This window comes from Fusarium coffeatum (assembly GCF_003316985.1).
Source record: "Fusarium coffeatum strain FIESC_28 chromosome Unknown BRIP53273_contig_189, whole genome shotgun sequence".
NCBI lineage: Eukaryota > Fungi > Ascomycota > Sordariomycetes > Hypocreales > Nectriaceae > Fusarium > Fusarium coffeatum.
In genome coordinates, this window is record NW_022157982.1 from 15,238 (window position 1) to 34,830 (window position 19,593).

General features: G+C 49.7%; 7 protein-coding genes across 7 annotated transcripts; 5 read left to right on the forward strand and 2 right to left on the reverse strand.

The window, feature by feature from the left end:
* Window positions 1–2,316: 2,316 nt before the first annotated feature.
* Window positions 2,317–5,013, forward strand: FIESC28_08190 (uncharacterized protein; the record flags this gene model as incomplete). Its single annotated transcript, XM_031162328.1, has 3 exons — window positions 2,317–2,430; window positions 2,710–3,474; window positions 3,526–5,013. The coding sequence occupies 3 exons, from the start codon at window positions 2,317–2,319 to the stop codon at window positions 5,011–5,013; spliced, it is 2,367 nt and encodes a 788-aa protein (XP_031013601.1).
* Window positions 5,014–5,722: 709 nt separating this feature from the next.
* On the forward strand, window positions 5,723–6,743 carry FIESC28_08191 (uncharacterized protein; the record flags this gene model as incomplete). Its single annotated transcript, XM_031162329.1, has 5 exons — window positions 5,723–5,903; window positions 5,963–6,100; window positions 6,154–6,235; window positions 6,289–6,476; window positions 6,529–6,743. 5 exons carry the CDS (start codon window positions 5,723–5,725, stop codon window positions 6,741–6,743), a joined length of 804 nt encoding a protein of 267 aa, XP_031013602.1.
* Window positions 6,744–7,444: 701 nt separating this feature from the next.
* FIESC28_08192 (uncharacterized protein) lies at window positions 7,445–9,451 on the forward strand (the record flags this gene model as incomplete). Its single annotated transcript, XM_031162330.1, has 5 exons — window positions 7,445–7,460; window positions 7,525–7,774; window positions 7,837–8,075; window positions 8,129–8,943; window positions 8,990–9,451. The coding sequence occupies 5 exons, from the start codon at window positions 7,445–7,447 to the stop codon at window positions 9,449–9,451; spliced, it is 1,782 nt and encodes a 593-aa protein (XP_031013603.1).
* A 252-nt stretch (window positions 9,452–9,703) lies between these two features.
* On the reverse strand, window positions 9,704–10,991 carry FIESC28_08193 (uncharacterized protein; the record flags this gene model as incomplete). The annotated part of the gene is made up of 3 exons (XM_031162331.1): window positions 9,704–10,345; window positions 10,423–10,658; window positions 10,724–10,991. 3 exons carry the CDS (start codon window positions 10,989–10,991, stop codon window positions 9,704–9,706), a joined length of 1,146 nt encoding a protein of 381 aa, XP_031013604.1.
* A 531-nt stretch (window positions 10,992–11,522) lies between these two features.
* FIESC28_08194 (uncharacterized protein) lies at window positions 11,523–14,814 on the forward strand (the record flags this gene model as incomplete). The annotated part of the gene is made up of 15 exons (XM_031162332.1): window positions 11,523–11,650; window positions 11,713–11,726; window positions 11,780–11,842; window positions 11,911–12,005; window positions 12,063–12,154; window positions 12,209–12,350; window positions 12,401–12,559; window positions 12,610–12,945; window positions 12,997–13,067; window positions 13,492–13,506; window positions 13,577–13,799; window positions 14,038–14,154; window positions 14,248–14,362; window positions 14,419–14,490; window positions 14,597–14,814. 15 exons carry the CDS (start codon window positions 11,523–11,525, stop codon window positions 14,812–14,814), a joined length of 1,860 nt encoding a protein of 619 aa, XP_031013605.1.
* Window positions 14,815–15,214: 400 nt separating this feature from the next.
* On the reverse strand, window positions 15,215–17,088 carry FIESC28_08195 (uncharacterized protein; the record flags this gene model as incomplete). Its single annotated transcript, XM_031162333.1, has 6 exons — window positions 15,215–15,316; window positions 15,368–15,601; window positions 15,659–16,437; window positions 16,540–16,650; window positions 16,698–16,931; window positions 17,004–17,088. The coding sequence occupies 6 exons, from the start codon at window positions 17,086–17,088 to the stop codon at window positions 15,215–15,217; spliced, it is 1,545 nt and encodes a 514-aa protein (XP_031013606.1).
* Window positions 17,089–18,478: 1,390 nt separating this feature from the next.
* On the forward strand, window positions 18,479–19,342 carry FIESC28_08196 (uncharacterized protein; the record flags this gene model as incomplete). The annotated part of the gene is made up of 1 exon (XM_031162334.1): window positions 18,479–19,342. The coding sequence occupies one exon, from the start codon at window positions 18,479–18,481 to the stop codon at window positions 19,340–19,342; it is 864 nt and encodes a 287-aa protein (XP_031013607.1).
* Between the last annotated feature and the right edge of the window lie 251 nt (window positions 19,343–19,593).

The window sequence follows — 19,593 nt, forward strand, 5'->3', positions numbered from 1 at the left end:
TTAACCTGGGCGGTCTACGGCATGATATTTGGCAGAAACACATTAAGAGGATGTACGTGTAGGGATAGGGGGGTGTAGTTTCGTGAGAGCTTCATGTTGGACCCGTTCTAAGAGTTACCCCAATTTCTTCAAGTGGTTCGCAGGTGAAAAGTAACGGCCGAAAAAGACACATTTTGGCCATATTTATCGGTGACCGAGCATGGACCCTCGGATTTTCGCATGTGCGAAGGCTGAACAGCGGGAACCGAAGGTAAAGCCGTTGGTCCGAGGATCCGCAGCTATCAAACCCTGCGGAGCGAGTCAATAATTTGCCCAAGCAGACAGCATCTTTTGTCAATGAATTGAACGCACCGGGGCCTTGAAGAACGGCTAGGCCTCTTTCGGGATCACGATGCGGGAAATTGTTCAGCGTCCGGGGCCCACGCCGCAACGGGTGGCGCTGCGATGCCCGTAACGCCCGGGGAACAGCAGGTAAAGCGATATCTGATACAAATCAGTCCAGGGATTCTGCAGAGTGAAAAACTAGTCACGACGCTTCTTATTGGGATGTCAAGGCATCGTTCTGAGGCATAATTTCGAGACAGATAGATAGATACACTTCTGCAAGGCTATTGCAAGATCGTGATAATCGGATAACAAAATGTCCTAGGTGGTAGCAATCTGTGGACGAACGCACAAGACAGCTATGGACAAATATTACGGACCTAGGATCAGAGGTGACATAGGCCGCATTAATTAATGGCTGGAACCCCTCGCGTCGAAGCATTTTCAATCTTGAGGCCCGGAGCTGTTATCCACATGCTTCAATTATGGACTTCATGTCCCCACGGATCGAGTTATGATCGCACTTTGACAAGGGAAGCTCTACATGGCATCATAAACGATCTTTCACTGTTCTTCGCTGCATCACATCAATAACATCGTCCTCAACTACCTACTCGCCGCCGAGCTCAGTACCGAACCAACGGCGGATGTTGCTCGTAACGTCGAACCCAGCCGAGGAGGCCCGTCCACCTCCGGTCGGTATCCGGGGCAATCTTCGGCGATGGGCCACTTCAAACTGCTTGGTGCCCGGTTAGGTCAAGAACCAGTAGCTCTGACGCAACCAGCGTTGCTGGGGCCCTTTCCCCAGTAAACCCCGTCGAGCAGGGCTTGGTTTGACCAATTAGCGATTTTGATTGTAGTTGGAATGGAGGATTTCTGTCCTCGTTCACTGGCTAATTCTGTGAGTGTCGCTCGGTCGCGTGCGAAAGGAAAGGAATCTGGGAGCTCGGTGCTTTCGGCTCGGAGGATAACGGTCCCATGATGCAAACGAGAAGAAAATTTGTTATTGCTACCGCGGCACTGCTATCGCCGTTGCTTCTGGTATCATGAATAGAAATCGCAAGCAATGTCTCGAAGATGTGTTCATGAATTCAGATACTACCAGATGGTCAGTGAGGTGGGGAGGGGTAGACGGAGGAGGGGAAGTGAGGGTTGGAGAAAAAACAGGAAACACCTGCCAAACGAGTCGAGCAAACCATGGGCTTCTTTGTAGACAATCAACGAGGAACAACATGTTCCATTGTATAAAAAAGAATACATCTAGCACAGTATCCCATACGGCCCTGAGGACGGTTGATCCTTGGGATAACCGTTGCTGAATTTCTGAAAATGATCTTGTTCCCTCGGCAGAGTGGAGGTTTTCGGTTACTGTCCATGACGAAGGGCAGGTGCCGATTATTTTCTCCTAAACCCTCATTGGTCTGCAGAAAAGAGCTCCCCGCCTGCGTCCAAGTGGGGAGAATTTGTCTACCTTGAACCTGTCCCAGTGGACGCTTTGTCAAGTTTCAGTGGTTCTTTCCGCTTGAGCAGCTGTCCATAGAGGCTGACGGACCGCTAGCATTTGCTCCACCACGAAGCGTCGGCCAAGCACTTTGGGGCTCTGGGGGTGCGCGATTGAGGGTGTGAAGCTTCACACGCCTTTGGGCCTCGTGGATTAGCCGGGGTAGGAGGGTTTTTGGCAGCGCAAATGAGGGCAAGAGTGAGGTACTTGATCTTACCGTGAAGTGACATTTGAATTGCACCGTATCTATTTTGCTCGGTCTCGGCTGCCCTGGCTGGCTTTGCCCCGGGTCAGAAAACAACTCTCCACCTTGTGAGAGCCGTCTACTTTTTCTTCCTCTTCCTTTTAATACTCCAGCCTCCCCCCTCTTCTCTCTCTCGCTGATCTTCTTCTGCGAGCGTCTTCCTTTCCCTTTTCCTCCTTTGTGATACCCAGAGAAGCTCGTCTATAATTGCTTCCACGCTCAATTGAGACTGATCAAACCGCCCATCATGCTCGCTACCCGCCAGGTTCTGGGCAACATGTCCCGGGGCCGCGCCCTCGCTGGCGCTGCTTCTGGCATCCGCCGCATGGCAACCGTCTCAGACAACCCTCTGGACAAGAAGGTAAGCTTTAAAAAAAAAACTACTCGGAGTTGTCTGGTCTATTCAGCGACATGTGCTGTGGTTTCCTGGTTCGTTGGTGTTCAGCTGCATAGCTGGTAGACGTCATGGTGCATTGGCCAGTTCGGCTGTCAATCCACCGTCAATGCCGAGGCATGCCTGACACGCGAACCTGAGCATCATTGTAACAGGAGGCCATGAAGCAGCACTCGCGGAATTGGACATCTTCAAACTGCGAGAATGTGGAAAATTACAGGAGACTAACCATGTTCATTTGTACAGGTCCGCCAGAACAACTGGGAGGAGGGTAACTTCATCAACTACAAGAAGATGTCCGAGAACCTCGACATCGTTCGCTCTCGTCTGAACCGACCTCTGGCCTATGCCGAGAAGATTCTGTACTCCCACTTGGCTGATCCCCATGGTCAGGATATCCAGCGTGGTAAGAGCTACCTCAAGCTGCGACCTGACCGTGTTGCTTGCCAGGATGCTACCGCTCAGATGGCTATCCTTCAGTTCATGTCCGCTGGCATGGACAAGGTTGCCAACCCCACTACCGTTCACTGTGACCACTTGATCGAGGCTCAGGTTGGTGGTGAGAAGGATCTTGCTCGCGCTGTTGACATTAACAAGGAGGTCTACAACTTCCTTTCTACTGCTTGTGCCAAGTACGATATCGGTTTCTGGAAGCCCGGTTCCGGTATTATTCACCAGATTCTCCTTGAGAACTACTGTTTCCCCGGTGGTCTTCTCATTGGTACTGACTCTCACACTGTCAACGGTGGTGGTCTCGGTATGGCCACTATTGGTGTTGGTGGTGCCGATGCTGTCGATGTCATGGCTAACCTTGACTGGGAGCTCAAGGCCCCCAACGTCATCGGTGTTAAGCTGACTGGTCAGCTCAACGGCTGGACTGCTCCTAAGGATATTATCCTCAAGGTCGCTGATATCCTCACTGTCAAGGGTGGCACTGGTGCCATCGTTGAGTACCACGGCCCTGGAACCGATGCTATCTCTTGCACTGGTATGGCTACTATTTGCAACATGGTATGTTACTCTTGTTCATCCAATAATTGAGGACCTGCTAACAATACATAGGGTGCTGAGATTGGTGCCACTACCTCCGTCTTCCCCTTCAACGACCGCATGTACGACTACCTTGCCGCCACCAAGCGAAAGGAGATCGGTGACTTCGCCCGCTCCTACGCCCACGGCCTCCGCCCTGACGAGAACGTCGAGTACGACCAGCTCATCGAGATCAACCTCTCCGAGCTCGAGCCCCACATCAACGGTCCCTTCACTCCTGATCTGGGAACCCCTATCTCCAAGTTCAGCCAGGCTGTCAAGGAGAACGGCTGGCCCGAGGAGCTCAAGGTCGGTCTGATTGGTTCTTGCACCAACTCCTCTTACGAGGACATGACCCGTGCCGCCTCTATCGCTCGTGATGCCCTCAACCACGGTGTCAAGGCCAAGTCTGCCTTCACTGTCACCCCTGGTTCTGAGCAGATCCGTGCCACCATTGAGCGTGACGGTCAGCTCCAGACCTTCGAGGAGTTCGGCGGTATCGTCCTTGCCAATGCTTGTGGTCCTTGCATTGGTCAGTGGGACCGACGTGATGTCAAGAAGGGTGAGGCCAACTCTATCATTTCTTCTTACAACCGTAACTTCACCGGCCGAAACGACGGTAACCCCGCCACTCACTCTTTCGTCGCTTCTCCCGATCTGGTTGTCGCCATGTCCATCGCCGGATCCCTCCACTTCAACCCTCTTACCGACACCCTGAAGGACAAGGACGGCAAGGAGTTCAAGCTTGCTCCTCCTACTGGTGACGGTCTCCCTAACCGAGGCTACGACCCCGGCCAGGACACTTACCAGGCCCCTCCCAAGGACCGTGCCAGCGTCAGCGTCGATGTTGCCCCTACCTCCGACCGTCTCCAGATCCTTACTCCTTTCCAGCCTTGGGATGGCAAGGACGCCAAGGACATGCCCATTCTCATCAAGGCCAAGGGCAAGACCACCACCGACCACATCTCCATGGCCGGTCCCTGGTTGAAGTACCGTGGTCACCTTGACAACATCTCCAACAACATGTTGATTGGTGCCATCAACGAGGCCAACGAGGAAGCCAACAAGATCAAGAACCACACCAATGGTGAGTGGGGTGCTGTTCCCGCTGTCGCCCGTGACTACAAGTCCAAGGGTATCAAGTGGGTTGTTATCGGTGACTGGAACTACGGTGAGGGCTCTTCTCGAGAGCACGCCGCTCTTGAGCCCCGTCACCTTGGTGGTCTTGCCATCATCACCCGTTCTTTCGCTCGTATCCACGAAACCAACTTGAAGAAGCAGGGTATGCTCCCTCTTACCTTCACTGACCCCGCCGACTACGACAAGATCCGACCTGATGACCGTGTCGACATCCTCTGCACCAAGCTCGAGTCTGGCAAGCCCCTCCCCCTCATTGTCCACCCCGCCGATGGCAGCGAGTCCTTCGAGGTCTCTCTGTCCCACACCTTCAACGACGCTCAGATCGAGTGGTTCAAGAATGGCTCTGCTCTTAACACCATGGCCAAGGCCGCCAAGAACTAAAGAAGGAATGAAGCAAAGATGAGCAATTTGATTTACTTTTGGGTCACACGGCGTACATCCTGATGCTCTCATGTTGGGTTTTGAGAGTAGACAGTAGAGGGGCTTGTTAGCGGACGGTATATGTCTTGAACGTTGACTGCCCATGTTTTATTATATAATTGCAGCAAGGGAATAGCCATGCTTTCATTAGTTGTAACAACATTTAAACTGTTAAAATATCTGACAATGTTCCAATTCTGTGACATTACTCGAGTATTGTAGGCTACCTGTCTTGTGGGATCAAGGCAGATGCTTATCCCTTGATGACTGTCCGTTCACAAGATTGATATGTCTGCCAGATAATTAGTATAATTTATTAGTGACGGCCTTAATTGTATCTTCCGCCGGGAGTGAAGTTTTGTAGATGAACTGTGGCCGTGCGCAATCAGATCACGTGTGGCTGCAAGTCTCAGCCACATCTTGACTTCAAGGGCCTGTTGTCCAGTTTCACTTGGCCATCGTCCTGCGACAGACATTCAGGGCGTGGAAGCGATTTCTGGGTTCGAATCGTGGTGCATTATCCGTGCAGATTTGAAATAACTCGCTTTATTCTTTGTTTCCCCGTCTCGTTCATTTCGGTACTTTGAGCTTCTGGTTTTCAATATTTGCCGAGTTTCCATTTCTTTAACATAGAGGTAGGCCGGCTGCTCCGAACAGCGAATCGATAGAGATGCGACCCCGTCTTCAGAACTTCAACGCTTTACGAGCCCGATCATATCTCACACGATTACCGCTCTTTACTCGACTCATCGTTCTAGCTATTATTGCTCTTTCAATCGCATCTCTACAGTCTGTATGGAACCTACAAGAATGGGGTGCTCTCATCCCTGAAGAGATCAGCATTACAAACGGTACTGTGAAACACTCTGCACAGGATGCGTGCTTTTGCTAACCGCAGTCTTGTTAACAGCTTATCGACTATCGACTTTCCCGTTAATACACCTCAACATTCTCCATGCGATCCTTAATCTTCTGGCGCTTACTCCCTTGATGGAGCGATTTGAGACCGAACATGGCACCCTGACATCCCTTGCCTTGTTCTTTGGACGTAAGGAATCCGATTTGTGATGGAGAACTATGGACTGACTGTTTTTGATACAGCTTTGACGTCTATACCCGCCGTTATTTATGTCCTGATCGAACGATGCATCTTCCGAGCAAACCACGGTGTTCTTGGAGCCAGGTATGAAATAAGGGAAATGGCCGAGTAAGACTGAGACTGACAGATGCATGTAGCATGTGGGTGTTTACACTATTGGCGATGGAGTCCATCCAGACATACAAGAGCAACCCCCACTTCGTTATTGGCACAGTTCATATCCCAACATGGACAACCCCTCTGATAATGAGTTTGGTGGTGGCGGCATTGATACCTGGAACAAGCCTCTTGGGCCACCTCTGCGGTATCGCAATTGGATACGTTGGTAAGTTTCGTCGATATGTTGGATATAAATTGGAGTCTGACATTTGGAATAGCTGGCTTTGGCTATGCCAAGCTACTTGCACCCCCGGAATGGGGTCTTCGATGGGTTGAGAACCGACTTAATCTTCTCAAGATTCTTCCCCACTATGTGAGCATCGACAAGACCACATACGGTCGATTCGGCGTGCTTCCTACGACCAACCGCCCGGGCCCTAGCGGAAGCTCGGCGACAGAGCTCGTTGGTACAACTCAACGTCTTGGACCTTAGATGAGCGCGCGCACACTGCCTGTGTGTAGTTTTGTATAATTGTGTAACAGCGCAAGAGTGCCCGATGCACGTTCTCTTCCAGATCTGTACTATAGAAAGGGCATATTTCTTGGAGTATCTCATATGTTATGGGCAGGCGCAGTGATCAAAACAAATGAATGAGTGGACGGACGGACGTTTTGTGGTGTAGCTGTTTTAATTCAACTTTATCAAGAACGATACTTGGGTATATTATAATGGACGACCGGGATGGAAGAAAGATAGAAGCTCAAGATATGATCAAACATGATTCATCACCCAACAAGAAGCATATAATTGATGTCTAATTCATGCTGTGCTCAGAAACAAGTGGTACAAGGCTTGACCGCTCTTCTTCCACACAGATTTTCTTGTAACTTCTTGCATTAGGTAGTCACGATCCGTAGCATAGACCATTTGGTGCCTCCATCTTGTTCTAAATGGCATTGAAATCCATAAAATCGTCAATTCTTAGATCGACAAGACCCCCGGTAACCGCATAGTCTGCCCCGCATACAGGCCCCCCTGGCCTGGGAGCTTTACTGGTAAGCGGTAAGCTGTCATGAAGGTAGGTACGTACCCTCTTTAATGATTGAATTCATGAACCCCCGATGTTCAAGACAATCTCAACCTCCAATTACTGAGCAGACCAAGTCTTTTGTCGCAAAGATAGTGGTTCAATCATGTCGCGGCTTCTATGTAAGTATCTGAAGAAATACTAATGCGTATCTGCTTCGCGAACCTTTCACTAATACATCCGCAGCATCGGCGCTCTCGCTGCGTCGCGATCCTCGTATCTTGAAGCTACCCCCTTACTTGTCCTTTCTCTGCATCGCTGTCGGAGTGATTTGGTTGTTTCTCCTACCCTTGAACGAATACTCGCGACGAACATATATCTCGGAAAATGCACTGCTGCCTGGACAAGTGCACACATATTTCGGAGGAAGCGAACAGAATATCTTCCGCGCCTATCGTCACGAGGTTGACGATGTGGTGGACAAGAACAACTACGAGTACGTTTTACAATTGGCAACAGTACAATTGGATTATATACTGATATGATTGATTTTGATAGGATCAACAATAAGCTGGACAAGATTCTGACAGGTGTCGGACTCAAGGTCGGACGTCAAAACTACACCTATAACTCAGCCGGCCATGAATATTCGGGACAAAATCTCTATGCTATCCTACAAGCTCCCCGTGGTGATGCTACTGAGGCCATTGTCTTGGTAGCTGCATGGAAGAACGTTGAAGAGCAGCTCAACCGCAACGGCGTGTCTCTCGCTTTGACTCTTGCCCGTTACTTTAAACGTACGTACCCCTGAAAAATTAAAGATATAAAGAAGATGGTCTAATAAGTGCAGGCTGGTCCTTATGGTCCAAGGACATCATTCTTGTCTTCCCTCCCGACAGCAAGACCGGTACACAGGCTTGGGTAGATGCATACCATGATGCTCATAACCCTGACCTCGTGGCCCCTCTACCTCTCAAGTCTGGTGCCCTCCAAGGTGCTCTTGCTCTTGACTACCCCCAAGAGCAGAATTTCAAGTCTGTGCATGTTATATACGACGGACCTAATGGCCAGCTTCCCAATCTTGATCTAATCAACTCGATTGTCAATATCGCCGGCGGCCAGATGGGTATCACCACCTCCATCCAGAAGATGACACATCACAGGGGAACCTACCCCGACCGCCTGCAGACTATGTTGCGTGGTATGCTTAACCAGGGTCTCGGTTATGCGGCTGGTGCTCACAGTAGCTTCATCCCTTACCACGTCGATGCTGTTACTCTTCAGCCTTACGGCGAGGGATGGCATGACGAGATGGCCATGGGCCGCGTGGTTGAGGGCTCATTCCGAAGCTTGAACAACTTGCTTGAGCACCTGCATCAGAGTTTCTTCTTCTATCTCTTGATGCAAACTGATCGATTTGTCAGTATCGGTACTTATCTTCCTAGTGCCATGCTGATCGCCGCCAACTTCACAATCATGGCCATCTCTCTCTGGGTCAAGAGCGGCCAGGCACCAGCAACAGAGAAATTCAAGGAGAAGGACTCGAAGACATCTACTGATGCGGCACAAGCTGGAAGAGATCTGTTTGTCCCATTGGGTGTTGTCGCTGTTTGTCAAGGCCTATCAGCCGTGCCTCTGTATACTTTCAACCATCTTCCCGCCAGCGTAAGTGTATCTGCTCAATTGTTGAACCAATACTAACAACATCCAGTTACTCTCTCCAGCATTTGCGGGCTTCTCAGTCGTTTCGGCTATCCTCCCCTTCGCCATCTCCCGTCTCCTAACACTGGTTACCAAGCCCACCATCCAGCACTTCCAACTTACAAAATCGTTCTCTTTACTCGTTCTGGGCATGTGTCTCTCAACTTTGGCCACCCTCAACTTCTCTCTCGCCTTCCTCATCGGTGTACTCTCCAGCCCGCTCAGCTTTGTCCAGCCTGTGAAGAACCCGGCCCTGCGATGGTCCCTGGCTGGACTGCTCAACATCGTGGCACCCCCTACTATAGTATATGCCGCAGCACAAATCTGTGATATCAGCATTGCAGACTTGTTAAAGGAGGCAAGTTTTGGGTGGAATGTTTGGGGCATGTACACGCCCGTTGTGGTTTGGTGTTTGTGGTGGCCTGCTTGGCTCGTGGGTATGGTCAACGTTTTTGGAGAGGTTACTGCTTAAAAGATAGCATCAAGTGAACCGGGTGTAAGCTATTTTTTAGAAGGGGATTGCATTTGGAGCTGCAGCATTGATTTTAGGCCTCATAGAATAGCACTGACACAGGGGTGAGATAGACAAAGTTCAGAATTAATAGACTTGCTCTAGGTAAAATATCATCATCTACCCATAGAGAAGTTTCTATCCGTCTATACTGTACATAATAGTTCGTTTTGTTTCTCCCATGCTCCTTCAAACACTTGCCGAGTATATGCTCTATGCAGCCCATACATCCTTACCAGCCGACTCAATCCAGTTGCCGAGTTGGTTGACGCTTGAGTCCCAGTCAAGTAGTCGCTGGCGCATCGCGGCAATCTGCTTCATGTCAAGTACCTTAGGTTGAACCCAAGTAATCTGCGCAACACCGTCCACTTGGTCGATGGTACCTCGCAGCAGGCCAAGGCTCAGAGCCTTCATGATGAGATGCTCAATCTCCTCCGGGCGGACCTTGGTTTCCTCAGCAATGGTGGCAAATGTGAGAGTGCGGTCATGGGGGGCACGGCGGAAGACAGCCTCAGTAAGAGCAGAAAGGTAAATCTTCTGGCGAAGGTGTGTTGCGTTACTCTTAAGGAGTTTGTGAGAGTCGACACGATCCGACAGACGCTCATAAGCTGCAAGATCGCCCCGGTTAAAAGCGAAGAGCAGATCTCTCATCCAAGCGTGCTCGCTCTTTGTGAGAACATCGAGGATAGGATGAAGGAGAAGTTCTCCGAAGTTGTAGATGCTAGTGGAGACGAGAGCCGCGATGCTGAGGTGGTAAGCTCGCTTGTGTCGCTCGTCAGGGGACAGTTCGTTAATATCGATACATGCGAGGTAGAGGAGGGCAGTGCGGTAGTAGTTAGAGAAGTCCATCTTGCGCTGAAGGAGGGGTTAGCGGGGTTCAAATAGGCACGACAGATTCTAAGATCAAGATCGGAAGCAATTGGTGTTCGTACCTGGTAGTAGATGGCGTTAGCGTCATAGAAAGCAGCGTGGACTACGTTCTCAACAGAGTCGAATGAGTCTAGTATCCTCTCGGCTGTATCGAGATCCTTTCGCGCTCCATCTAGTTCCTCGAGGTCTAACTTTGCTTGGGCCACAGCGACCAAAGCAAAAACGTAAGCGTCTTGAGAGTTCTCGTTGTCGACCTTCTTAGCGACTGATTGTAGGAAAGATAGGCGCTCCTCATCCTCTATTAAAACAAGCATCATGGATCAGTAACCCGTCGACTTCGGACATATTGTACGGAAATCTTACCGTCACACTCTGTTGCCGCCTTCAATGCTAGGTCCACAAGCTTCAACTGGTTGATTTTGTCGGCAAACTTCAGAATAAAGACTCTGTAGAACTGTAGCCGTTGAGGGGCGCTCTCGGGGTGGCTGAAGAACGTGAGCAGAGCATCGGTAAGCTGGTGCCAGAGCTTTCGTTCCCAAAAGGTCTCGAAGTCGAGAATGAGAGGCTGAAGCTCTTCGGAAACTTCTTCGCGCTGCTCGGCAAGAAAATCGGCAATGGCGTCGTTACTCATGATGGCGGATATGTATGTGATGTCGGTGGAATCGAAGAGTATGGGTGACGTGCACAGCTAGCTAGCTTGCACTTTCGGTTGGTGAAGTATGTCTTATAGACTAATTCCTCTTGGTAGGGCCTCACAGGAAAGTGAAGGTCTGCCCTGATGGTCGATCGTGGTGTCGTCAAGAGGTCGTCGCGAGAATGAATCGGTGGATGTGATATGTTTGTTAAGGTCGATAAGTTGCTTCAGTGGAGATGGAGGGAGGTCCTTAGCTCATTAGTGAGGCTACCAGGCAGCCTGGTTGTCGCAACGTCAAGAAGCACGGACCATTTTTGTTCTCCAAAGACCAAAAGACCACCTCGAATCCGTTAACCAATGACCAGCTGCAAGATTTCATTGACCCATCACGTGATCTGCAATTACCGTTCTCCGAGGCTCTACCTTGGCTAGCATCACCAAACATTGCTACCTATTGAAGACGAGACGATCTACGGCCAATTGCGAGGCACAGCAGCGTTTTGTCACGCAACCTGTATATTCGCAACAATGGCTTCGCCTCTCCTTGCTGCGCGGGTAGCCCGCAAGGCTACTTTCAATGTCGCTGGCAAGCGATTCCTTTCTGACATCTCCATTACTCGAACTGGCAAGCCTATCATGCGTGTTGAGGGTGGCCGGTAAGCTAGACTATGGCCCATTGGCACTTTCAAGCCTCTTTCTAATGTTATTCTGTGTATAGTTCATCCCTCGGAGGTACGACAATCGAGCTACGATGACCGCGAACGACACTAACGAAGAGTAACCAGGCCATACCGTTACCGTATTTGGCGCAACCGGCCAACTTGGACGATACATTGTCAACCGACTGGGTGAGCCGACTTGCTATTGAATTGCGACAGTGGGAGATGGGCAATTGGGATGCTAATACTGGGATTAGCTCGCCAGGGATGCACCGTCGTTGTTCCCTTCCGTGAGGAGATGGCCAAGCGTCATCTCAAGGTTACCGGAGATCTTGGCCGTGTTGTCTTCATCGTACGCCTCAATTACACCTGATATTGTGAGGAGCCTTCCAGTAACCTCGTACTCTAGGAGCACGACCTTCGAAACACCCCCTCTATCGAGGCTAGCGTTCGACACTCGGATGCTGTTTTCAACCTGATCGGCCGCGATTACCCTACCAAGTATGTTTATACGAGATACGCTGGAGCAAGGATGGGAAGCTAAATGATTTCCAGGAACTTCTCTCTGGAGGATGTGCATGTTGAGGGTACCGAGCGAATTGTTGAGGCTGTCTGCAAGTACGATGTCGACCGATATATCCACGTTTCTTCCCACAGCGCCAACTCTCAGTCCCCCTCGGAGTTCTACCGTACCAAGGTTTGTAAATTGTCGGTCTCAATGAACTGAGATGCTAATCAGGAGTTTAGGGCCGATCTGAAGAGGTCGCTCGCAGCCTGTTCCCTGAGACCACTATTGTCCGCCCTGCCCCCATCTTCGGTTTCGAGGACAACCTCCTACTGAAGCTGGCTGGTGTCACCAACCTCTTCACTTCCAACAACATGCAGGAGAAGTTCAACCCTGTTCACGTAAGTTCAATGAAGGTGGACGTCTATTCCGTAAATACTAACAACCATAGTCCATCGATGTTGGTGCTGCTCTTGAGAAGATCTTCTTTGACGACACCACCGCTGGACAGACCTTTGAGCTTTACGGACCCAAGAAGTACAGCATGGAGGAGATTTCCGTCATGGTTGACAAGGAGATTTACAAGCAGCGACGACACGTCAATGTGCCAAAGGCCATCCTGAAGCCCGTTGCTGAGATTCTTAACAAGGTGCTTTGGTGGCACACTCTGTCAGCCGATGAGGTTGAGCGAGAGTTCTTGGACCAGGTCATTGACCCCAAGGCCAAGACCTTTAAGGACCTAGGCATCGAGCCTGGTGACATTATCAACTTCACGTACCACTACTTGGTAAGTGCTATTAACTGCTGGACTGTAAATCACAAGCTGACCCCCATCTAGCAAGGATTCCGAAGCCAGAACTTCTACGATCTTCCCCCTGCGACAGAGAAGGAGAAGCGGGAAGAGAAGAAGTACATCCACGTCTTGGATGAGTTGTAAAGAAAAGGAATGGGATGGATTTTTGCGTATCGTGGATGCTGGAAAGGCAGTTGAGAATTAAGGCTGAGCGGACAGGTCAATAATAGTCCGTGTATATAGGACCGCATAAACTAGAGGTGTGCGAGATCCAACAATTGTACAGGTTTTCTTTGGGTTGAAAGAATGATAATTGAAGTTCCAAAAGGAAGTCAGTCCACATGCACCTACCCTGTAGCTATATACTTTCATGCAGCGTTTATGAACCGAGAGTCTAGACCGTTGAAAGAGCAGCAAAGAGGACCCCGCCAAACCCTTACATAAAACCCGCAATTGTTTTCTTATCTCGAACATTTGCGTTTAATCGTACATCGAGGCGAAAAAGAGCAATTTCGACTACAACTTCCCGATGTCTTTTAGTGATGAAGAGCCCATGTAAGAAGAGCTTCAGATCCCCTTGTCCCATGTTCCCCGCCCCAGTTTACTGATTTTAGTTGGTCTGCAGAAGCCTCTCGAGTCACGCTTTGGCCGCGTTAGCCGAATTCCACGCCGAAAAGGATGCCCATGAAAGGAACTTCGAGAAGCTGAGGACCGGCGCTGCCCCCAGAGCCGGAGCCGGACTCGGGGTGGTCGAACCGGAGGATGAGGACCCTATAGCCGGAGATGCGGACGACGAGCCACTGAGCATGGCCGCTTTCACGGAGGACTGGAACGAATCGCAATTTTGGGTACGTAAAACGAGGTGCAGAAAACAAGGCACAGAGGAAACCCACCGTCCAGTGGCCTTTCACCTTTGGCTACGCTGGTGGAGATGGCTTCTCAGATCGGCTTCTGGGATCTTGCATCTGAGCGCTGGGGTATTCATTACGTACTGGCCTGGCATTGGTGCTCTTGGCACGAAACGTGTGCCCAACGACAACTTCATGATATTGACAGCTCAAAAATGCTAATACCCTGGCGATTTAGTTCCTTGATGAAACAGCATTTGCTTTGGCTGATCAGCTCCTTGACGGTGCCTCATCGAGCTCGACTATTGGTGTGGTCTCAACACCAAGTGTCTTCATTGCACTCAAGAACCGACTTGTAAGCAGCGACCCTACCGAGACCAGTGCTTTGCCAAAGCCCACCGAGCTGGGGCTCATTTGAGATATGGATTGTCTAACCCGTATTATATAGAGATTCTGGCCTGTCGAAGACCGACCCAAACTGGTCCTGTTTGAGCATGACCATCGGTTTAGTGTCTTCCCCGAATTTGTCTTCTATGACTTTCAACGACCCCTCCAACTTCCAGGTAGAGCCTATGAGCTTCCAAGTGCGAAATGCAGGCGACTGACATAGGATCATCAGGCAATTTGAAGGGCAGCCTGGATAGTGTCATTATCGACCCTCCTTTCTTCAGCAATGACTGCCAGACAAAGTGTAAGTAGTCCTTAATGTTTGCGAGTCATTCCTACTGTCTGACCTGGCGGAAGAGCCCTTTGCGATACATATTCATTTCTTTGGTGCTGACACGCTATTCCTCTAGTTGCTTTGACCGGTCGTTGGCTTGTTAAGCCAAAGTCGCCCCGTGTTATTGTATGCACTGGCGAGCGCATGGCCCCCATTGTCGACAAGCTCTACCGCTCTCTTGAAGTCTACCCAACGACATTTGAGCCTGCCCACGCAGGCTTGAGCAACCACTACTATTGTTACGCCAACTTTGAGAGCTCGACCTGGGACTGGCGATCGGATGAATCTGATTAGCAAGGCGGAACGAATGATCGCAAAGTTCTGAAAGAAGGCATTTGCTGTGTCAAGACCGCCGGCAGGCTCCTGAAAGGGCAGCCAAACGACTGACTGAAAGTACGTCAGATTCAACAGTGCAGCTGGCTTGTAAGGATGCCACTGGATTATCCACAAACTGGGTGCTTATTTACAATAGAGAAAAGCTTGCGAATATATACCATGCAAAGTCTTATTAAGGCTGTGTTACTACGGGTATAAACGAAAACCGTATGCCCGCGCCGTGCAATGCATTTAAATCCGCTCTTCTGTTTCTGACAATCATGACTTTTATTGGGTAACGCATGTCGACGCCTGGCTAGTATTCCCAGCTCGAAATGTCTTCTCCCCACCATCTATTTACCAATGGGTTCAAAACCAATCAAGCCAGGGAGCGAATGATGTAGAAGAGGAGGTAGGCTTGGGCCCCGAGGACGTCGGACAAGCTTGCCAGCTCGACTTTGTGATCATTGAATTTGAACCACTATTCTATGCATCAGCACTGCACACTAGGATTTAGACTGACTTAACTTACCTGGTCGCCGACTCGACAGTATGATGTATAGTGACCAGTGTCTAGCTCACCCACATGGACCACCACACTGAGCAAATCATAGGTGCAAGACCGCTCTAGTTCGAGGGTTTCTCGGCTGTCCTGATTCCGAACACGATTAGTGTAAGGCATCATGTTCAGTTGTAGCGGAAATTTGACTTCGTTGTCGACCTTGGAAGCGGCACGATCGTGCCGGCCATGTCTGTACTCGAAGCGCTGAGAGTTTTCTTTAGCTTGGCGGATCATTGTTGATAATATGGGATCATTACTTACCTTAAGCTGTATGGACAAGACATTTGGCAATCGTTTTATGCTGGTGTGTCGCTTTGCTTGCTGTGTTCCGTTGCAGTTGTTGCACCGATACTCGCACTTGTCATACTTTATATATTCCTCGTCCAAGCAATCTTGCAAGGTGACATTGGGCTTCTTCTGTCCTGTTTTCTTACTCTTCTTTTGAACAACGTTCTCGAGACCCAAGCTCAGATCCAGGAATGACTGGATAGAGTTGCTTTGACCGGAGCAGTTCTGGCATGTTGTCGTTGTCTGCATCTTGCCATAGAATGTCTGATGCATGATGCAGTTGCAACTATGCTCACTGCCAATCTCTGGCTTTTTGCCGTCTCCGTTGCGCTCATGGAGCTCTTCAGCTAGGAATTGGAAGAACTCGTGGGCATCTTGTTCCTTGGTGGTAACAAGATTCTCGAATGCCTTCTTCTCTGAGATCCAGAACCCCGACAAGATATTTGCAGCGGTATAGCCGTTAGTGGTCTCCAATGCATAAAAATCTTGAAACATGTCGTCCATGGCACAACTCAGACAATGTGGGACCTGGCAATCGCTGCTTTGATGACCATCGCTGAGATAGAAATTTCGAAGTAAGGGATTGTGCAAGAAGCTCTGGAGAACGACATTTTGGTAGCAGGTGGCGCCTGCGTTGTAGATGCCGCGTAGACCATTAGCTCGGCATGAAGCGGTGTTAGTGTTGTTAGAAATAAACCGTGGATCATCCTTAAAAGAGCCGCTGAATAGTTCATCGTGTTTTCTCTTTCGACCTATGTCCAAAGTCACGGTTAGCAAGAATACCTCTGCAGGGGTCGACATCCTCCACTCATGGCTGGGTAGTGAATGACAGTCCCTATCATAACCTGACTTACCAGAAAAAGAACCAGTCCCTATCTTTCTCACACGGAGTTCCTCCAGAGTTGGGTCCCAGATGAAGTCATCGCATATCTGGCAATATAGGCAGCCACTCCGAGAGTCGACATCTGCGCCAGGTTAGCAGAGCACTATGAGACGGCACAAGGCAACGAACAGAAGCGATGTTGTTTCTTAGTTCCATGCCTCAAGCGTTCGTCCTCGGTAACAGTCGATGGGCACTGCAGGCAAAGGTAGTTGGAGGTAAGCGACGTGACGGGTCGGCCCTCTAACGTTGAAGTTTGGGGGACGATGGGTGTCGTATCGAAGATGCCGCGTAGGATCAGTTTGTAATGTGTGATGGAGCTGTTCATAACCTCCTGATTCTTGCTTAGGAGGAGTTGTATGTGCTCTGGTAACAGTTAGATAACGGCAAAGAAAACGAGGGCGATTGAGATCAATGGGGGAACCGGGGGACTCGTACCGCATCCGAACATTGGCAACCCAGGGACCGGAGACTTCACCCTGACATTCTTAGGGGAGGCCGGAGTCGCTGGCCGGGCAGACATTATGGGCGATTGAGCCTTGGTGTTTGTCTTGTAGTTGCGATCGATTGGAGCTGGTCAGAACGTAGAGGTCGGTCGCGCTGCACAAGGTTGGTGAAAGGTAGCTCGAATCTCTGATTCGGAGGCACGAAGAGGACTTTATCAAGAGGTCCAAAGCCAGTCGCGCCGGAAACAGGTCTAAGTATACGGTTCGTCGATTGCGATAGTACCGTCGGTTCCCGATTATTCGTTGGTGTTGGTGTTTGCAAGGCGCAGATCCGTATTGTCAAAGGGCAAGCCGAGAGTCGGACAATCGTTCGCCTCTTCCTGTCGAGGGGCTGGTTTAAGAGCAGAGGTTCGATGATTGTAAAGGGAAAAAAGAATTAAGAGGCGACATATATTTGAACAAAAGTTGAATAGCCTTTGGCTGGCGGCCTTTGTTTTGGATTAATACAATGAAGGATAGTTTGAATCGGAAATGCAAGAATGGTTCAGGTTCAAGTTTAGTGTTGAGGTGAAGCCACTGTAACTTAATATCCATGTCAGGGACAGGGCAGGAGAGTGAGAGATTGCAGCGGGTGTAGGCTGCCTTAGTGTGTACCTGGGCGCCTAAGATTGGCGGGATAGGTACATCATAACCGTAAAAATTATACCCTTGTCATGCATGGCGATAAGATAAGCACGCCGCTATTCTACTAAGCTAAGCTATTAGCCGTGGAAGTGTAAAGCGCGATTGAATAATTGGGAAACGCGTTTAAAGAGTATTAAAGCATCCTGCCTACCTTGAAATAATGCTGGAAGAAAGACAATCTGAAAACTTTATCCAGTTAAAAAGCTTCTCAAATAGGTAGACAACCAATGCTATAGAATAGCATTTAAGCATTCAAAGAGATTGTCTATTCTCTAGATGTCCATGCCTCTGCCCATGCTTATGGTAAGCCAACTTAGATGCTCTTTCTGCATAAGTACCTAGTTTAAGTCGTAGGGAGTGACGCTTGCTGTAGCTGCCTTTTAACCAAACAGTCGGTTATGTAGCACCTGCACCTGCCGGAAGCAGTTACAACTCGAGCCGAGGTTTACCACTATTCAATCAATAGTACCTTCCCCAAGGTTACCCCAATTGTCGGATGACGATAACCTGCTTGCATTTATGCCTTCAAATACCTACTACCTACCTACCTATTCCAGAATTACTTTCCTCACCTTTCGTCTTTGAACCTAAATTCGACTACCTACCGGAACATATCATCGGAAAGTATCCACATAACTTAAATCATCGGTGCCCGGCTCCGATCCACCGCATCCCGCATCCGGCTCCGAACCCCTCCAGATCAGCGCCTTGAATTGGTCGTCTCGATCACAGCTCCCATCTTCATCTTCCATAGCGAGCGATCAGCAACTTAAAATAATGGCAATGCAACTCATTACTCTACCAGCCGTAGAACGTCTGAGTCCTGCTTGCATACGCATCTTGGGCGGTAATCCAGGCAAATTCACTCTTCAAGGCACAAACACTTACCTACTCGGCACGGGCCGGCGTCGACTTCTCATTGATACGGGTGAGGGGCGCAAGGCTTGGATTACTTCAATTCGCGAAACTTTGCAGCAGGAGAATGCAACTATTGATATCGCGCTCATCACGCATTGGCATCATGATCATGTCGGCGGTATCAAAGATCTCTTGAGCATCTCGCCGCAGACGAGGATCTATAAACATACGCCTGAAGAGGGGCAGCTTGAGATCAAGCACGGTCAGCGCTTTGAAGTCGAGGGAGCCACGTTGACGGCTGCCTACACACCAGGACACACCAGGGATCATATGGTCTTCGTGCTTCAGGAGGAAGATGCAATGTTCACAGCCGACAACGTTCTTGGTCAGGGCACTGCTGTTTTTGAGGATCTGCCCACGTACATACGGAGTCTCGAAGAGATGAAACCTCTCTTCAATGGTCGAGTGTACCCCGGACATGGACCAGTCATCGAGAATGGCCCAGCCAAGATCGCCGAGTATATCGCACATCGCCAGCAGCGTGAAGAACAGGTGGTTCGTACTTTGAAGACAGGACCCGGAGGCGAAGAGACCGACGAGCCCGCGTTATGGTCGGAGTGGACTGCAATGGAATTGGTCGAAGTGATCTACAAGGATGTATCGAGAGATTTGTATCCAGCCGCCCGTGGTGGTGTCTTGCAGATTTTGGGGAAGTTGAAGGGCGAGGGTCGAGTAGCTCACGATGGCGAGAAGTGGAAAATGCTGGCAGAGAGCCGTTCTTCACTATGAGATAGTGAGGTGTGATACAAGAACTCATCACTGCAAACAGTCAATCACGATATCACTATTGGGGGTCTCCCGGTATCCATGCTAAAACTCATCACCGGCAGCAATACGTGAAGTGAGTATCGACTATGAACTTTCGGATTTCCAAAAGTCCATGATCCTTTTGAGCAAAGTAATTATTACAACATCGCGGATCGGTTGGAAACAAAATCAAATCATGTGGTTGTGATGAGAATGCCAAGAATTCGGGGTTG